General features: G+C 52.4%; 1 protein-coding gene across 1 annotated transcript; it reads left to right on the forward strand.

Annotated features, from left to right (window-relative positions):
- Positions 1 to 7,767: 7,767 nt before the first annotated feature.
- Positions 7,768 to 13,863, forward strand: LOC113905275 (proteoglycan 3-like). The gene is made up of 7 exons (XM_027562306.1): positions 7,768 to 7,802; positions 7,930 to 7,952; positions 8,168 to 8,299; positions 8,735 to 9,033; positions 11,590 to 11,721; positions 12,832 to 12,943; positions 13,698 to 13,863. Exons 3-7 carry the CDS (start codon positions 8,239 to 8,241, stop codon positions 13,754 to 13,756), a joined length of 663 nt encoding a protein of 220 aa, XP_027418107.1. The 5' UTR covers positions 7,768 to 7,802; positions 7,930 to 7,952; positions 8,168 to 8,238; the 3' UTR covers positions 13,757 to 13,863.
- Positions 13,864 to 16,893: the final 3,030 nt, after the last annotated feature.

Below are 16,893 nucleotides of genomic sequence, written 5' to 3' on the forward strand. Positions count from 1 at the left end.
AGTCAATGATGCCATCCAGCCATCTCATCCTCTGTCGTCCCCTTCTCCTCCCGCCTTCAATCTTTCCCAGCATCAGGTTCTTTTCTAGTGACTCAGTTCTTCACATCAGGTGGCCAAAGGATTGGAGTTTCAGCTTCAGCATCAGTCCTTCACCTCAGGTGGTGGCCCCCCTTTTCTCTGTGGGTTTGTTCAAAGGCCACAGCTTTCTGCGAGACGGCTCCCCGACCACATCCTCATGGGAGGCTGTCCTCCTCGCTGCCCTCCATCCTGCGTCCCCTCTCTTGTCCCCAGCCTCCCTCCCCTCCCTGGAGGGGCCACGGTCTCAGCAGGGAGCTGCCTCGCTCCGTGAGGGGCTCGGGGCCCAAGTCAGGCCATGTGCAGCCAGAATGCTCCAGGGCTGGCTCTCCAGCCCCGGGTCTCCCGGCTTCTTCCATCTTCTCGGGTCCTGTGGTCACTGAGACAGACAGTGTTCCTGCTCTTAGCTTCATTCCAGGCTGGGCTCCAGGAAGGATTGGAGCTTGAGAGGCGAGAGGCTGAGACTGCAAACTGGTGTTCAGAGGGCAGAGAGCCCTGGGTCGTGAGAGAGAGAGTGAGAGAGACTTCCTGGGGGTGTGGCTCTATGTGGGGCCCGGGGAGTGTGTTCAAGGTTGTCTGGGGCACCTGTGTACACGGGTGTGTGGGTGTCTTGGTGTGTGCATGAGTAGTCTTTAGACACCTGTATATGTCTGTGTATACGTGAATCTGTGCTTGTAAATATGCACAAATCTGTGTGAGTCAGCGTGTATTTGTGTGTTGCTTGTGTGCACATTTTCTACATCTCTATGGAGATGCTCGTATATCCGTGTACATCCCTGAGTGTGTGTATCTACTCATGCTTTCTCTTTCTCCACCTCACTCTCAAGGTCACCGAATGGTGTGGCTCGTGTGTGTGTGTGTCCAGCTGCGTTCTCCATTGCAGGACAAATCCCAGGTGAAATTCTCTCTACTTCTGGGTCTTCTCCTTGGGACAACTTCAGCTTTTCATCTGAGTCAGTCTCCTTGGCCTTTAGCCTTTCTGTCTTGACTCCTTTCTACAGTTTCTGGGATCAGAGTCGCAGAGCCACCTTCCTCCCTGGCCACCCCCTGTTTCAGGATCTCTGCTCGTAAAGGAGCAGGGAGTCTAGAGCGGGACTTGCATGGACGCCTCAGGCTCCTGCGAGCCTGCAGTCGTGCCCTACTGTGACATTCTCAATGCTGTCCTTTCTGCAAGATGCAAATGATGATCGAAGGGTTGCTTCTTTTGCCGTGAGCTCACTGAGTGTTCTGGGCTAGGCATTTTCTGTGCATTATGTCCTTTAATCCTCATAACGACCCCATGAGTTATGTGTGCGGTGCATCCGTATCTCAAACGAAGAAAGTTAGTAGATGATGGAACCAGTACCAACCCCTCAACTGCCTGACCCTAAGTTCATGCTCTTAACCACCAGGGCCTCAAGGGAGAAGCTGGGTTCTCCTGGAGTGTGTGCGGCGGGGTGTGTATGGGGCTGGGTGGTGACCTCCATCAGGTTCTCTATTTGCAGGGCTCAGTGGGCATGTCCAGGGCCAGGGGGGAGCTGTCCGTGGTTCTGGGAAGGAAGGGGGCAGGATATGAAGGAGGGGCTCTTGGCCTTTTCCCACCAGGGACTGAAATGTCCTACGTTGAGAGCCCTTGGGAGATGACACCCTGCCTCAGTCTGGGGAGATGCCAGCGAGTGAGTCGGGGTGGTCCCTATGGAAAGAGCTGATGCTGCCAGACAAAGAGGAAGAGGGGGGCTCTGGAAGCGAAGGTGACCCCAGGGAAGAGGAGCCTGCTGAGTCCATCTCAGGCTGGGATGAGGTGGCCAAGGACCTTTAGCATTCTCAGGAAGAGTCCCTGCAGGCCAGACCTGCCACTTCCTGCTGGTGAGGAGCCCTGTGAACTTTAATCCTGCTCAGCTGAGTGGCCAGCGGCGGAGGCAAGGCGACAGCCTGTGTCACCGGTCAGTTTCCGCCTTGGGGATCTGGGGGTGTCACCAGAGGCTGAGGCTGGAAGACGTGTTGGGGGTAGAAGGCGAGAGTCTTGTGGAAACACAAGCTGCATTGTAATCTCCTTCCTTCAGGTGTCTGTGGGGGTGGAAGGCGGGGCTGAGCTTTGGAGACTTAAAAACCCAGCGTTCAGGAGGTTGAGTTTCTGTGAGAGGCGCTCAATTCTCGATCTCTCTCCTGCCTTGGAGGTTCCTTGGCAAATGTGCTACTGGGAAGGACTCATCCACGACTTCAACCTCAATGACCAGATCTGGTGTCCAGTAGAGGGTCAACCAGGGCCAAGTCGGGACGGGGGCCCCGATCACAGTGGGCAGGACAGGTCCTGGCTCTCAGTGGGAACTCCTCCTGACCCCAGCACGTGCTCAACTTGCTGCAGGTTCGTCTCTGTTTCTCTCTACAATCCGCTGGAGACCCGGGGACAGATGGATGTCTGGAAAAGACACGAAGGGGGACTGGGAAAAGCCAAGCATTTTTTCTTTGGTTAAATATCTTCCCTGCACATGTGCATGGGGGACCTTAGTTTCCTGGCCAGGGATTGAACCCAGTCACACACTTGGCCTTGGAAACTTGGAGTCTTAACCACTGGACCACCAGGGAAGTCCCGCCAAATGTTTAGGATCAAGATATGTGTGTGGAAGTCCCGCTTAGTCTCCGACTATATGACCTGGGCAGGAAGACGAGCCTGGCTCTTCATCCTTAGGATGGGGTGGCCACGCCTGCCCTCCTCTTGTTAGAGGCAGAGGGATACATGTGTCCCTGGGACACAGAGAATGTGAGGGTGACCATCGCTGTGGGTCTCCATTTCAGCTGGCCAGCAGGTGTCCAGCATGGTCCAGCCCCTCTTTAAGGGTCGATGCCGGGCAGGCAGCAGCAGCAGCAGGCAAGGACAGGCCAGCGCTGCCCACCTGCTTCCCTTCGCCCCAGGCCACAGCCCCTGTCCTTCCCTCCCGCCTCCTCAGGGGTCGCTGGATACCCTTCACTAGCTTGCCATCAGTGCCTGGAATTTGCGTCCCGGGTGGCCGGCCATCCCTGGGGCAGTGGCTGGATGTGTGACCCTGGGCACCTGAGGGGAGGTAGGAGAGGGGTGACCGACAGCAAGCCTGGAGGGGAGGTGCTAGGAAGAGCCAGACCTCCGGAGAGGGGCCTCCTGGGTCTCTAGACTCATCTCCACCTGGGTGTGGGGTGGGGAGGGAAAGACCCTCTTGGGGCTGAGTCAGGGGAACAAGAGGCTGAGAGCCCTTCCTGCTGTGTCTTCACAGGAGGCCCTGGACTCGCTCAGTGAGGCTCAAGCCTCCCGTTCCACTCTTCCTACTGAGTTGGATCCTACCGGCAGCCTCCACCCTGCCCCTCCCACCCCCAGCAATAAAAGTGCTTTCCTGAAACTGATTTCTTGCTTCTTCCTGTCATTGATGTCCTCTTCTGAGCCCCACCCACAAGCTTTCTGCCCTTAAGGACCGCCCCTTCCACCCTACTGGGTTTCATCAATAGGGTCAGTTCAGTTCAGTGCAGTCACTCGGTCGTGTCTGACTCTCTGCGTCCACATGGACTGCAGCACGCCAGGCCTTCCTGTCCATCTCCAACTCCCAGAGCTTGCTCAAACTCACGCCCATTGAGTCGGTGATGCCATCCAACCATCTCAACCTCTGACCTCAATAGGGTCAGAGGATATCATTCGTAAGGAGGCTGGGGAATGGGGTCGGTGGGGCCTTCTCAGGACATGGGAAGGGACTCAGGTGCTCTTTTCACAAGATGCCCAGCCACTGCGGGTGCTACCAGGACCACGCCCACCCCTCCAGCCTTTCTAGTGGACTCTGAACGCACTGCGCTCGCTGCTGTTGCCTCAACATCAGAGTGTAGCAGCAACTCCCTGGGAACAGTCCACAGCTCCCAGGAGTGGGCATGTGAGAACTCCAGGCCTTTGCTCCTCAAGTGGAGTAATTCTAGGGCGTGTATTGGGCACCGCTTCCCAGGGTTTCCCAGTGGGATCAACTTGCAGTTATCCACTGAGGTGGCTGGCTTTATCATAGAGAGTATTGGCCACCTTCTCTTCCCTGTATGAACCCTCTTCTTCCCCACGTGTGTCCCAGCACCTCCCAGATAAACTATTTGCTCAAATCCTTGTCTCGGCTGTATTTCTGGGGACTCTCAGTGGTAGAAAAACTGCTGTTAATATATGTATAACTCTGTGCAAGGCCTGGGAATTATGACAAGACAGAGCTTCAGGAGCATAAGGATGTTTGTAATATAAGCACAACAGAATCTAGTTATGGGTACTTAATTGTGCATCTGCAAAGCATTCCCTGCTATGGCAGGCAGCTTACAAAGTTGGCCTTGTGTGATCAGTAACTATTGTCTCTTTGACAGAACCAGGCTTAGAGAAGCGGTGACCTGGTTTTTGTCCGGGGCTGAGCATCTAAATGTGACCCACGGAGGGATGCAAGGATCTCCAGAGTGTGGCCTTTCAGTCAGCAGGATTTCATGGCTGGAAGTGTTGGCTGCTTCCTGGACATGATCACATGGGATACACATGGAGGGGAGGCAGGAGACCGTGCACTACCTTTTAAAAGAGTCATTTGCGTGTGGCTGTGCTGGTCTTCATCACTGCGCGCAGGCTCTCTCTGGTTGCAACAGTGAGGACTACCCTCTAGTTGCAGCTCAGGGCTCAGTTGCCCCGCGACACCTGGCATCTTCCCAGACCAGGGACTGGACCAGTGTCCCTTGCCTTGCAAGGTGGACTCGTAACCACTGGACCATCAGGGAAGCCCCGAGTCCTCTACTCTTGTGTTCCCCTTGGGGCACAGGATTCCAACCTTGCTGGGGCCGAGGGAGTCCCAGTCCGAGGTGAGGAAGGAGGGCATCCTGAACCCTCTGCTGGGGGTGCAGTGAGAAAGTAAGGCGTCTATGCCGTGAAGCCCTTTTCTCCAGAACTGCTGAAATTCACAGAAGTATAGAAGGTCCAACGGTCTTAGAGGCAAAGGAAAAACCTCACTTAAAAATAATTTCATTTTTTATGTATTTGATTTGGCTGTGTTGGGTCTTCCTTGGAGCTCAAAGGCTTCTCTAGCTGTGGCCCTGGACTGTAGAACTCAGGTGCTCAGGAGCTCTGTCTCACAGGCTCTGTTTGTGGCAGCAAGTGGGATCTAATTGCCTGACCAGGGATGGAACCCCGGCCCCTGATTTGGGAGCTTGGAGTCTCAGCCAATGGATCACCAGGGAAGTCCCACCTCAGGGCCTTAAGCAAATCAAGAACCTTAATGTTTTGAGTGTGGCCCCCATAGGAAAGGCTACTTAAGCAAGTTTGCAGAGTGAGGTGAAAAAGAAAGAAATCAAACCGAGGTCTGCTGTACCTGCTGTTGTCTAGATTTCCATGACGGTGGTTTTCCGACACAACTTACGGGTTCAGCCCTGTGCTGGAGCAGAACTTTCGCTCCTGTCCTCGGGGACTTTGTGTTCTGGTGCGGGGAGGCGTTGCTTCTCTTTGTTCCAGAATTAATAATAAAGAGCAACAAAGTCCCTCGTTTATGAAGCATTAAATATGTGCTGGGCTCTGACTTTGTACTCAGGGAGACTTCATCTCGTTCCTCACAAATCTCTTCTGTTGGCGGTGTGTTTGTGGCAGAAGTGTGACTTCAAGTCCATGAAGGTCTCCTTTGGGGGATTAAAGTCAGGAAGGGGGCCCGATGGAGGCACCCGGGCTCCTGGTAAGAGCGTCTCCATCACACGGTGCGTCTCCTCTGGGACACAGTGCAGGTGACAGGCTGCATCTCAAACATCCTTAAGTAAAACTTCAAATGAAATCAGAGAACTGGTCTTACATTCCCTAATATGTCCTTGTAGGTGATTTTCTCCCCTATGCTAAGTAGCTCTAGGAAACAACTCTTCCCAGAAGGTTATCATGTTGCTGGCTAATGACACCAGCTGACCTTATCGCTCATTGTGACTGTTGAGAGAAACGATCCTCCTGGCCTGGACCCCACGGACTTGGAGGAGTACGCGAAGTGGGGCTAGCCTTCCACACTCCCCATCAATGGAATTCTTCAGCGTAAAATCCAGAGATCAGGTTTTAGGATCCTGTAGTTGACCAATACCCAGACCCCCAAGTCAGGTAGATAAGCTGAGGGTCGGGTCCGTTGGCCCCGGGAGATAAGGGCTGAGACCGTTACTCTGCAATCAGCTCAGAAGTGACCTCTCAGATACTTCTCCATTTGCAGGGCCCTGGGGAGAGCAGAGCAGGGGCAGGCATCCAGGCCGGTCAGCCTCTGGGCGCCCTGTCCCTGGTGCCCTGAGCACTGGACGGCTGGGCAGGAGTGCAGGAACAACGATGCAGTGTCCCGCGAGGGTACCCCAGAGGGAGGCCCCACCTGGACGGGTCCACGGGCTCAGGGCCGGGACGTCTGGCAGAATCCAGCCTCAGCCCTTGCTGGCCTCTCCTTGGATTGCAGTGAATGTGGCTGGAACTTGATCAGTATTTAGACATTTTGTTCATCACGGTACTTTGGCGTTTATGCTGATACTTAAGAAAAATTGCACAAAGTATTTATTTATCTTGACTACTGGATACTTCTGTGTTCCCTGAACTTTTGCAGCCGAGGCCGGTGTCTCCCTCGCCGCCCCTCACTGCTCTCCGCGGTGGTGACACAGAGCTGGTGGGAGACGGGGAGTGCGGGTGGGCAGGAGGGCGGCCCACAGAGCATCAGAACGACCTTGTAGGAAGCTCTCCAAATCCACCTGCTGTCTCCTTGCCAGCAGATAGGGCTCAAGGCTGGACGAAATGGCCTGCTCTAGATCAGTGGTCCTGAGAGGGGCAATTTTACTTTCCATTGTTATTTGTAAATGTGTGAGGACATATCCTAGTGCCTGACTGGGGGAGGCACGATTGACTTCCAGTGGGCAGAGATCCAAAGATGCTGTTAAACTTTATGAGACACAGGACAGATCACACCCCCAGCCTCCAACATAGAACCGTGTGACCTGCAAACCTTAAGATGCAAAGGCTGAGAACCTTCACTAGAGTGGCAGCAGAAAGGGAAGAGCATCGATTTTTCATCTTAAAGATGAGAAAGAGAGAGGGAGAAACAGGAAGAGAGTGAAGAAGGGAAGGGGGGAGACAGACAGACAGAGAAGGGTTTCAGCCTCAAAGGCTTAGTAATCCCAGCTGCCCCACTTCCCACACAACCTTGGCAAGTCACCTGCCCTCTCTGAATCTCAGTCATTCTTCACATCAGTGAAGTCGGGCTGATCGCACGTCCTCGTGGGACCGAGGTGAGGAAGGTGAGGATCCAGGGATGTGACGCACAGGAAGCGTGCACACACGGCCTAACAAGAGCTCAGGAGGGCCGAGCCTCCCTTACCCTCCCCCTCCTCCCCCTGGTCTCCCTGCCCCCCGGATCCTCCATGGCATTTGCTGGAAAACTGACCCAGGGAAGGCTGCTTCTGGGACTGAAGAGGATTGTACAGACCTCGACCCTTTAGGGGCACTGATAAAAATTCAGTCTGGACAGTAGTCACGGGGGCTTCTGGAGCCTACTAGGGTGTTGGGACATCTATGTCCAAACAGGAGGCAGGTCCCTGGCGTCCCAACAGAGAGCACGGCCCAAGGGTGGGAGGACTGAGCCAACCTCTTATCAGCCCCGCTGTCCAACCCCCTAGCCTGGGGCAATCCTCCTGGCCTCTTCCCACTTCCCCAAAGCCTGGTATAAGGGCAGCTTCTGTGTGCCAACAGCCAGAGGCTGAGAGCGGAGGCTTCAGACTCTCAGGAGGTAAGACTTCCTCGGCTTCCTCGGGAGGACAGGCCCAGGGCTGGAAGAACCGGGCTCTGTATGGGAACCAGCGGGGACTCCGGTCCTGTGCACCTTAATGACCCCTGTCCTCCCCCTTCTTCCCCAGTGTGTCTGACTCTGGCCCTGAAGGTGAGCACGCCTATGCCTGCAGAAGAGCCGGTCTGAGCTGAGGGCTGGCCCAGGGAGCAGTGACACGCTCTCAGGAAAAGGGACTTGAGCTGACAACCCCCTGCTCTTCCCCTGATCCTCCAGCTCGGGGTCTGTTCGCTGGGAGACAAGGAAGCTCTCTACTTTGCCCTTTAGTCTACCAGTTGAGCAGACCCTGCCTCTCCACTGTGTTCCAGGGGCCGTGCAGACACAAGGGAAGACCCCAGGAGGGAACGTGGAGCTGTGTCTGTCACAAGCCTGCAGGGACATGAAAGGCTGCCTGCTCCTGCTCCTTCTGCTGCTGGGGACAGTTTCTGCTCTCTATCTGGGTGAGTGCTCCCCTTCCCTTCTCATCCATTTTCCTCTCATCTTTCCTGTGTTGTTTTTTGTTCTGGTAGGTCCAGGGCCACAGGCCCCTGTTCAGTTGCCCCAGCCCCTCTCTAGTTAGATTTCTCCTGGACCCAGAGCTGTGACCTGAACATTCCCCCAGGGTTCCTTTGCAAGGGAAAACACCCCCTGTGAAGATGAGGGCTTCTCACATCTCTCCCTCCCAAATTACCCGCACGTGGTGTCAGCTGGCATCAGGTTCTCATGCATTTGTGTGTGTGATGCAAGAATTCTGGTTCATCCAACCCCCAAGGGATCCTTCCCGTCTTTGGTTGCAGATGGGGTCCGTAGGAAGACTGGGTGGAGTCATCAGAGCTGTCCGCGGTCCTGGAGGAAGGTGGTACTTGGTCTGATGGCAGGTTATTTCTTCTTTGCAGAGAAGGATGCCCCCCATGTGGGCAGTCCAGAGACACAGGCAGACCTGAGCCAGGATGCTGAAGGCTCAGGGGGGCAGGAAGGAGAGCTGGCCCTGAGTGGTGAGGTGGTGGAGTCGGGGGGAGAGGAGGCCGAGGACACCCACGACGATGAGGGGGACTCAGAGTCAGACCCAGATGACTTAGATGAGGACGTGCAGTGCCCCAAGGAAGAGGAGACAGTGCAACTTCTGGGGACCCCTGGATGCAAGAGCTGCCGCTACCTGATGGTACAAACACCAAACATATTTAGGAAAGCTCTGGTAAGTGGCAAGGAGGCTGCTGTGTTGGTCTGGGTGTGGGGGAGACAGAGTGGATTCAACCTTCTGTTCCGTATTATTTAGACGAGTGGTTCTCCAAGCATAACATGCATCAGAATATGTTAGTTACTCAACCGTGTCTGGCTCTTTGCGACCGTATGGAGTATAGCCCACCGGGCTCCTCTGTCCATGGAATTCTGCAGGCAAGAATACTGGAGTGGGTTGCCATGTCCTTCTCCAGGGGCTCTTCCCTGACCCAGGGATCAAACCTGGGTCTCCCAGATTGCAAACAGACTCTTTAGCATCTGAGCCACCAGGGAAGTCCCAGGATGCATCAGAAGTCTGATTAGAACACAGGTCTCTGGGGCGAATCCCCTCAATTTCAGGTTTAGCAAATCTGGGGTGTAGGGGTTTATATTTATAACCCATTCCCAGTTGATGTTATTGTTGGTCTAGGGACTGCACTTTGAGATCCACTGGTTTAGATAAAAAGCTTTGGAGTGAGGTGTACCTGTGCTAAATCCCGGAGCTGCCTTCATCAGCTGTTTCATTTGGACAAGTCACTTCACCTTTCCGGGCTCCTGTGTCCTCACTTGTCAGATGGCAATGTATGGTCCCACGTAGGAGTTGAGGTGAGGGTTAGCTAATACACGAAAAGCATTTAGAATAGTCCGTTGTTGTTCTTCAGTCTCTAAGTCATGTCCGACTCGTTTTTCCCCATGAACTTCAGCACGCTAGGCTCCCCTGTCCTTCTCTATCTCCTGGAGTTTGCTCAGATTCATGTCCACTGAGTCACTGAGGCTATCTAACCACCTCATCTTCTGCAGACTCCTCCTTTTGCCTTCACTCCCTCCCAGCATCAGGGTCTTTTCCAATAAGTCAGCTCTTAGAATCAGGTGGCCAAAGTATTGGAGCTTCAGCTTCAGCATCAGTCCTTCCAATGAATCTTCAAGTTTGAAATCCTTTAGGATGGACTGGTTGGATCTCCTTGCAGTCCAAAGGACTCTCAAGACTCTTCTCCAGCACAATTTGAAAGCATCAGTTCTTTGGTGCTCAGCCTTCTTTATGTTCTAACTCTCACATCCACACATGACTACTGGAAAAACAATACCTTTGACTAAAGGACCTTTGTTGGCAAAGTGATGTTTCTGCTTTAAAAAGCTCTGGGTTTGTCATAGCTTTCCTTCCAAGGAACAAATGTCTTTTAATTTCATGGCTGCAGTCATCTCCACAGTGATTTTGGAGCCCAAGAAAAGAAAATCTGTCACTGTTTATACTTTATCCTCTTCTGCTTCCCATGAAGTGATGGGACCTGAGGCCATGATCTTAGTTTTTTGAATGTTGAGTTTAAGCCAGCTTTTTCACTCTCCTCTTTTACCCTCATCAAGAGGCTGTTTAGTTCCTCTCCACTTTCAGCCATTAGAATGATATCATCTGAATATCTGAGGTTGTTGATATTTCTCCTGGTATTGTTGATTTCAGGTTGTAATTCATCCAGGCCAGCATTTCACATGATGTATTCTGCATATAAGGTAAATAAGCAGGGTGACTATCAACAGCTTTGTCATACTTCTTTCCCAATTTGGAACCAGTCAGTTGTTCCATGTTCTGTTCTAACTGTTGCTTCCTGACCTGCACACAGGCTTCTCAGGAGGCAGGTCAGGTGGTCTGGGATCCCTGTCTCTTGAAGAATTTTCCACAGTCCTTTCTTGTGATCCACACAGTCAAAGGCTTTGGCATAGTCAATAAAGCAGAAATGGATGTTTTCTGGATCCAACAGATATTGGCGGTTTGATCTGTGGTTTCTCTGCCTTTTCTAAACACGGCCAGTACTTCTGAATGTTCTCCGGGCGTGCACTCTCGAAGCCCGGCCAGCACTTCTGAATGTTCTCTGGGCGTGCACTCTCGAAGCCCAGCTTGAAGGATTTGAGCTTCACCTGCTGACATGTGAAATGAGGGCAATTGTATGGCAGTTTGGACATTCTTTGGCACTGCAATTCTTTTGAGCTGAAATGAAAACTGACCTTTTCCAGTCCTGAGGTCACTGCTGAAGTTTTTTCAAATTTGCTGCCAAATATTCTGTGCACGACTGAAGCGACTTAGCAGCAGCAGCATTCTGTGCAGCACTTTCACAGCATCTTCTTTTAGGATTTGAAATAGCTCAGCTGGAATTCCATCGCCTCCACTAGCTTTCTTTGTAGTAATGCTTCCCAAGGCCCCCTTGACTTCACACTTAGGATGTCTGGTGGGAGGTGAGTGACCACACCATCATGGTTATCTGGGTCATAGGACGTTTTTTTGTATAGTTCTTTTGTGTATTCTTGCTACCTCTTCTTACGCTCTTCTGCTTCTCTTAAGTCCTTACTCTTTCTGTCCTTTATGGTGACCATCCTTGCAGGAAATATTCTCTTGATATCTCCAATTATCTTGAAGAGTTCTCAGTCTTTCCCGTTTTATCATTTTCCTTGATTTCTTTGCGTTGCTCCTTAAGAAGGGTTTCTGCAGACTCAGGGACTTGCAAGAAACAGTGAATTTTCTACCCCACTATTCTCTGTGCAGAGCATCTGCAAGAAGTGCTACGGAGGCAACCTCATCTCCATCCACAACCTCCTCTTCGATAATTGCATCTCACGCTGGGCCAGAAGGATCAACCAAGCAAAGGTCTGGATCGGCGTCATCATCAAGCTCTGGGTAAATGAAGGGCAAATTTCCTGGTATCAGAAGGTCTTTCTTTTCTTTTTCAAGTTGGTTTAATACTGTAAAATCAATTCACTATCTTAAAAATTTTTTTTATTTTTTTATGGCTGCGATGGGTTTTTGTTAGTACATGGCAGGCTTTCTCTAGTTGCAGCGAGCAGGGGCTGATCTCCAGTTGTGATGCTCGGGCTTCTCACCGGGTGGCTTCTCTCGTTGCAGACCATGGGCTCTAGGGTGCACAGGCTTCACAGGTGCTGTCAGAGGCTCTAGAGCCCTGGGTCAGGAGTTTTGGCTCTCAGGCTTCGTTGCTCTGTGGGATGTGGGATCTTCCAGGACCAGGGATCGAACCCATGGCCCCTGCAAGGGCAGGCAGCTTCTTCACCACTGGACTACCAGGGAAGGCCTGGGGCTCGAGTGTTTCTGAGTGCCTCAAGGCACCACCTGCCCCCACCGAGCCTCATCCTGGCCCCGGAAGCTGGCTTGTGCTGACTTAGACGTGATGACTGAGCGCTTCTCCTCCTCATCCGTGTTCTTTCTTTCGTCTGCCTCACACTTTCCACCAGAGCTGGCTGTGAAATGTCTACCAGTCCGTCACTGGAGTCAGGAGACAAGAGTTCACACCCAGCTTGGTCCCTTAGTGGCTGAATGCCTGCCTCCATATTTCGGTGTCCTCATCTCTGAGGGGGTCCTTCCCTCAGAGTGACCCTGGGGGCGGTGCCTGAGTAAGTGCTGTCACATTTTCTGCTCAGCTGTGGTCCCGGGACCAGAGTATCAACATCACCTGGTAGCTTGTTAAAATACAGGATCCTGGGCCGCACCCCAGACGTCCTGGATCAGAATCCACATTTCCACCAGATCGCCAGGAGATGTGTCTGCTCAGTGAAGTTTGAGAAGCCTGCTCTGTGTGAGAGCTGGAAGCGATGTTTGCTCTTCCGTGTCACTGCCTGAAAACGCTCAGGGGTGGGTCTGTACGGTGGGGTCCTATCCAGGTGACACAGTGAGAGGAGATTATAGACGTCCAGGAGGGATGCTCAGGGGACTTAGGAGCCCCAGCACCTGTCTTCCTGGACCTCTGCCCTCTGACCCAGCCTCTCTCTTCTGTAGTCCATATACAAGACATTTCGCTGGACCGATGGAAGTCGCTGGAATTTTGGATACTGGGCCCGAGGGCAGCCTGGGAATGGGAAAGGCCACTGCGTGGACCTGAGCACCAAAGGTGAGGGGGCCAGGCGCCCGGACGAGGGAGGTGGTGGACTCGCCCACATGCCCCTGTGAGCTGCACAGACACGCCTCCCCTCACACAGCCTCCCCCACTAGAGAACTGCACCCTGTGTATGAGCAGGGCTGAGGTGCAAGGATCCTCAGAGCCACAGTGAGGGGTCCTGGACGGGCTGGGGGCTCTGTGTCCTCCAGACTCAGCGAGGCTCCTTCCCTTCCTCTGACGGGACGGTGACAAGGAGAGAGTGTGGGACAAATGGGAGGGACACTCGGGAATGGGAGGTGCGGCCGAGGGACACGGGAAAGATGTGGGAACTAGGGCCAGCTGACAGATGACTCCCCAGCTCCCAACAGCAGGGCTGCCCGACGTGCGGGAGTTTAGAACAGGGGCGAAGACCACACGGGCTGCTCAGATGGCCGAGGTCCACATCTGGCTCCATTCACTGCTTGTCTGCTGAGATCAGGGCAGGTTATCACTCCCCTGAGCCTCAGTTTTCCCCATCTGTGAAGTGGGAGTGCTGGCAGCCCTGACCTCCTGGCATCACTGTGAGGATGGAAGGACAGTCCATAGGAAGCCCTTAGCACACTGCCTCTGCAAGGGAAGAGATCAGTTATCGTAGCTAGCTGGGACATGGGGAGACATACGGCCCTCAGGTTGGCCGGCAAAGGTGAGCTGAGAGGTGCCTGGCCGGGCACTGGGGGACACAGGCCACACTCAGGTGGACTGACAGCACTGTGCTCTCTGCCTGCAGGGGGTCACTGGCGACGAGCTTCATGCAAGTGTCGGCTGCCCTTCATTTGCTCCTACTAAGCTGGAGGCGGAAGACCCTGCTCCCCCCACCACCGCCCCTCTGCCTGCCTGGTCTCACCCACAGCCCCCTTGCCCCCCAGCCTCCCTGGGTCATAAAGCCACGTTCTCACAGCATCTCCTGACTGTTGTCTCTTTGCTGCGCACTTTGGAGGAGTCCTCTCTGTTGGAGAATCCTGGAAGCCCTCGTTCTGGCTTTGCAGGCAGGGCAGGGGGACTTTGAGAAGTAACAGCTGGAGTGGGACTCCTGCCGGCAGGGCAGGAGCGGGTGGCACTGGGGGGTTTCACTGCAGTGGCCCCTCGGGGCAGCCGGGACCAGGCAGAGGTCCCGTTCCCAAAGGCCCCCCCCCGCCAGGGTCTGGTGAAAGAAGGTCCTTGTTCACAGGGCTGGGGGGGGGACTGGCCCTCTTTCTTCGGATTCAGCAAGGCATGCGGGGTGTGGCCAGAAGTGGTGGCTTTCCAAGTGGAGGCGGCGAGGGGGACTGGAGGGCTGGATGGAGCAGTGAGTACCTCCTGGAGTCACCACGTGGTGGAAGAGAAAGGGGTCTCTCCCGGGGTGGCCTGCTCCTCCAGCCCCTGTGCGGTCTGGCCTCAGGTATCGGGCCCTCTTTAACATTCTCCTAGCCATCTGTGGGTGTGTTCAAAGGTCCCGGCTTCTAGGACGGCTCCCCTCTCTCTCCTTTCTCTAGAGAGTCGCTGTCATCCTTACAGCCAATCCTCGGTCCTTGGTCCCCTTGTTCCGGCTCTTCAACTTGGGGCAGATTCAGTTTTTCAACTGAGGAAATCTCAGCCTTCAGCTTTTCTTTCTCCACTTGACTCCTTTCTACTGTTTCTGGGATCAGAGTCACAGAGCCACCTTCCTCCCTGCCCACCCACCTGTTCCAGGATCTCTGCTCATGAAGAAGCAGGGACTCTAGAGCGGGACTTGCAGGGACGCCTCAGGCTCCTGCGAGCCTGCAGTCTTGTCCTACTGTGACATTCTCAATGCTGTCCTTTCTGCAAGATGCAAATGATGACCAATCTTTTGCTGTGAGCTCATTGAATGTTCTGTGCTAATAATTTTCTGTGCATTATGTCCTTTAATCCTCATAATATCCCCATGAGGTATGTGTGTGGTGCATCCAGATCTCAAACAAAGGAAGTTAGTAGATGATGGAATTAATACCAAACCCTCAACTGCCTGACCCTAAGTTCATGCCCTTAACCATGAGGACCTCATGTGGGAGCCTGGGTTCTCCTGCGGTGAGTGTGTGGTATAGGGGTGGAGACGTCCATTCAGTCACTTCAGTCACTCAGTCATGTCCAGCTTTTTGCAACCCCCTGGACTGCAGCATGCCAGGCTTCCCTGTTCATCATCAACTCACAGAGTTCACTCAAACTCATGTCCATCGGGTCGATGATGCCATGCAACCATCTCATCCTCTGTCGTCCCCTTCTCCTCCTGCCTTCAATCTTTCCCAGCATCAGGGTATTTTAAGTGAGTCAGTTCTTCACACCAGGTGGCTAAAGTATCGGAGCTTCAGCTTCAGCATCAGTCCTTCGAATGAACACTCAGGACTGATCTCCTTTAGGACAGATTGGTTGGATCTCCTTGCTGTCCAAGGGACTCTCAAGAGGCTTCTCCAACACTACAGTTCAACCCCATAAATTCTTCAGCACTCAGCTTTCTTTATAGTCCAACTCTCACATCCATACATGACTACTGGAAAAACCATAGCTTTGACTAGATGGACCTTTGTTGGCAAAGTAATGCCTCTGATTTTTAATAAGCTGTCTAGGTTGGTCATAACTTTCCTTCCAAGGAGCAAGTATCTTTTAATTTCATGGCTGCAGTCACCACCTGAAGTGATTTTGGAGATCCCAAAAATGAAGTCTGACACTGTTTCCACTGTTTCCCCATCTATTTCCCATGAAGTGCCAGGACTGGATGCCACGATCTTAGTTTTCTGAATGTCGAGTTTTAAGCCAACTTTTTCACTCTCCTCTTTCACTTTCATCAAGAGGCTCTTTAGTTCCTCTTCACTTTCTGCCATAAGGGTGGTGTCATCTGCATATCTGAGGTTATTGATATTTCTCCCAGAAATCTTGATTCCAGCTTGTGTTTCACCCAGCCCAGTGTTTCTCATGATGTACTCTGCATATAAGTTAAGTAAGCAGGGTGACGATATACAGCCTTGACGTACTCCTTTCCCTATTTGGAACCCTTCTATTGTTCCATGTCCGGTTCTAACTGTTGCTTCCTGACCTGCATACAGATTTCTCAAGAGACAAGTCAGGTGGTCTGGTAGTCTCATCTTTTTAAGAATTTTCCACAGTTTGTTGTATTCCACGCAAGGCTTTGGCATAGTCAATAAGCAGAAATAGATGTTTTTCTGGAACTCTCTTGCTTTTTCAATGATCCAACAGATGTTGGCAATTTGATCTCTGGTTCCTTTGCCTTTTCTAAATCCAGCTTGAACATCTGGAAGTTCACAGTTCACATACTGTTGAAGCCTGGTTTGGAGAATTTTGAGCATTACTTTACTAGCGTGTGAGATGAGTGCAATCATGCGGTAGTTTGAGCATTCTTTGGTATTGCCTGTCTTTGGGATTGGAATGAAAACTGACCTTTTCCAGTCCTGTGGCCACTGCTGAGTTTTCCAAATTTGCTGGTATATTGAGTGCAGCACTTTCACAGCAACATCTTTCAGGATTTGAAATAGCTCAACTGGAATTCCATCACCTCCATGAGCTTTGTTCGTAGTGATGCTTTCTAAGGCCCACTTGACTTCACATTCCAGGATGTCTGGCTCTAGGTGAATGATCACACCATCATGATTATCTGGGTCATGAAAATCTTTTTTGTACAGTTCTTCTGTGTATTCTTGCCATCTCTTCTTAATATCTTCTGCTTCTGTTAGGTCCATATGTTTTTCTTTACTGTGCCCATCTTTGCATGAAATGTTCCCTCGGCATCTCCAATTTTCTTGAAGATCTCTAGTCTTTTCCATTCTATTGTTTTCCTCTATTTCTTTGCATTGATCACTGAGGAAGGCCGTCTTATCTCTCCTTGCTATTCTCTGCATCCAAATGGATATAGCTTTCCTTTTTCCCCTTTGCCTTTCGCTTCTCTTCTTTTCACAGCTATTCATAAGGCCTTC

This window comes from Bos indicus x Bos taurus, chromosome 15, assembly GCF_003369695.1.
Source record: "Bos indicus x Bos taurus breed Angus x Brahman F1 hybrid chromosome 15, Bos_hybrid_MaternalHap_v2.0, whole genome shotgun sequence".
Taxonomy (NCBI): domain Eukaryota; kingdom Metazoa; phylum Chordata; class Mammalia; order Artiodactyla; family Bovidae; genus Bos; species Bos indicus x Bos taurus.

Bases quoted from the DNA above. Each gene is read 5' to 3' on its own strand.
- LOC113905275 (XM_027562306.1), top strand. From the start codon at position 8,239: ATGAAAGGCTGCCTGCTCCTGCTCCTTCTGCTGCTGGGGACAGTTTCT. The intron at 8,300-8,734 runs GTGAGTGCTCCC...TCTTCTTTGCAG, and splicing joins AGTTTCTGCTCTCTATCTGG to AGAAGGATGCCCCCCATGTG. The intron at 11,722-12,831 runs GTAAATGAAGGG...TCTCTTCTGTAG, and splicing joins GCGTCATCATCAAGCTCTGG to TCCATATACAAGACATTTCG.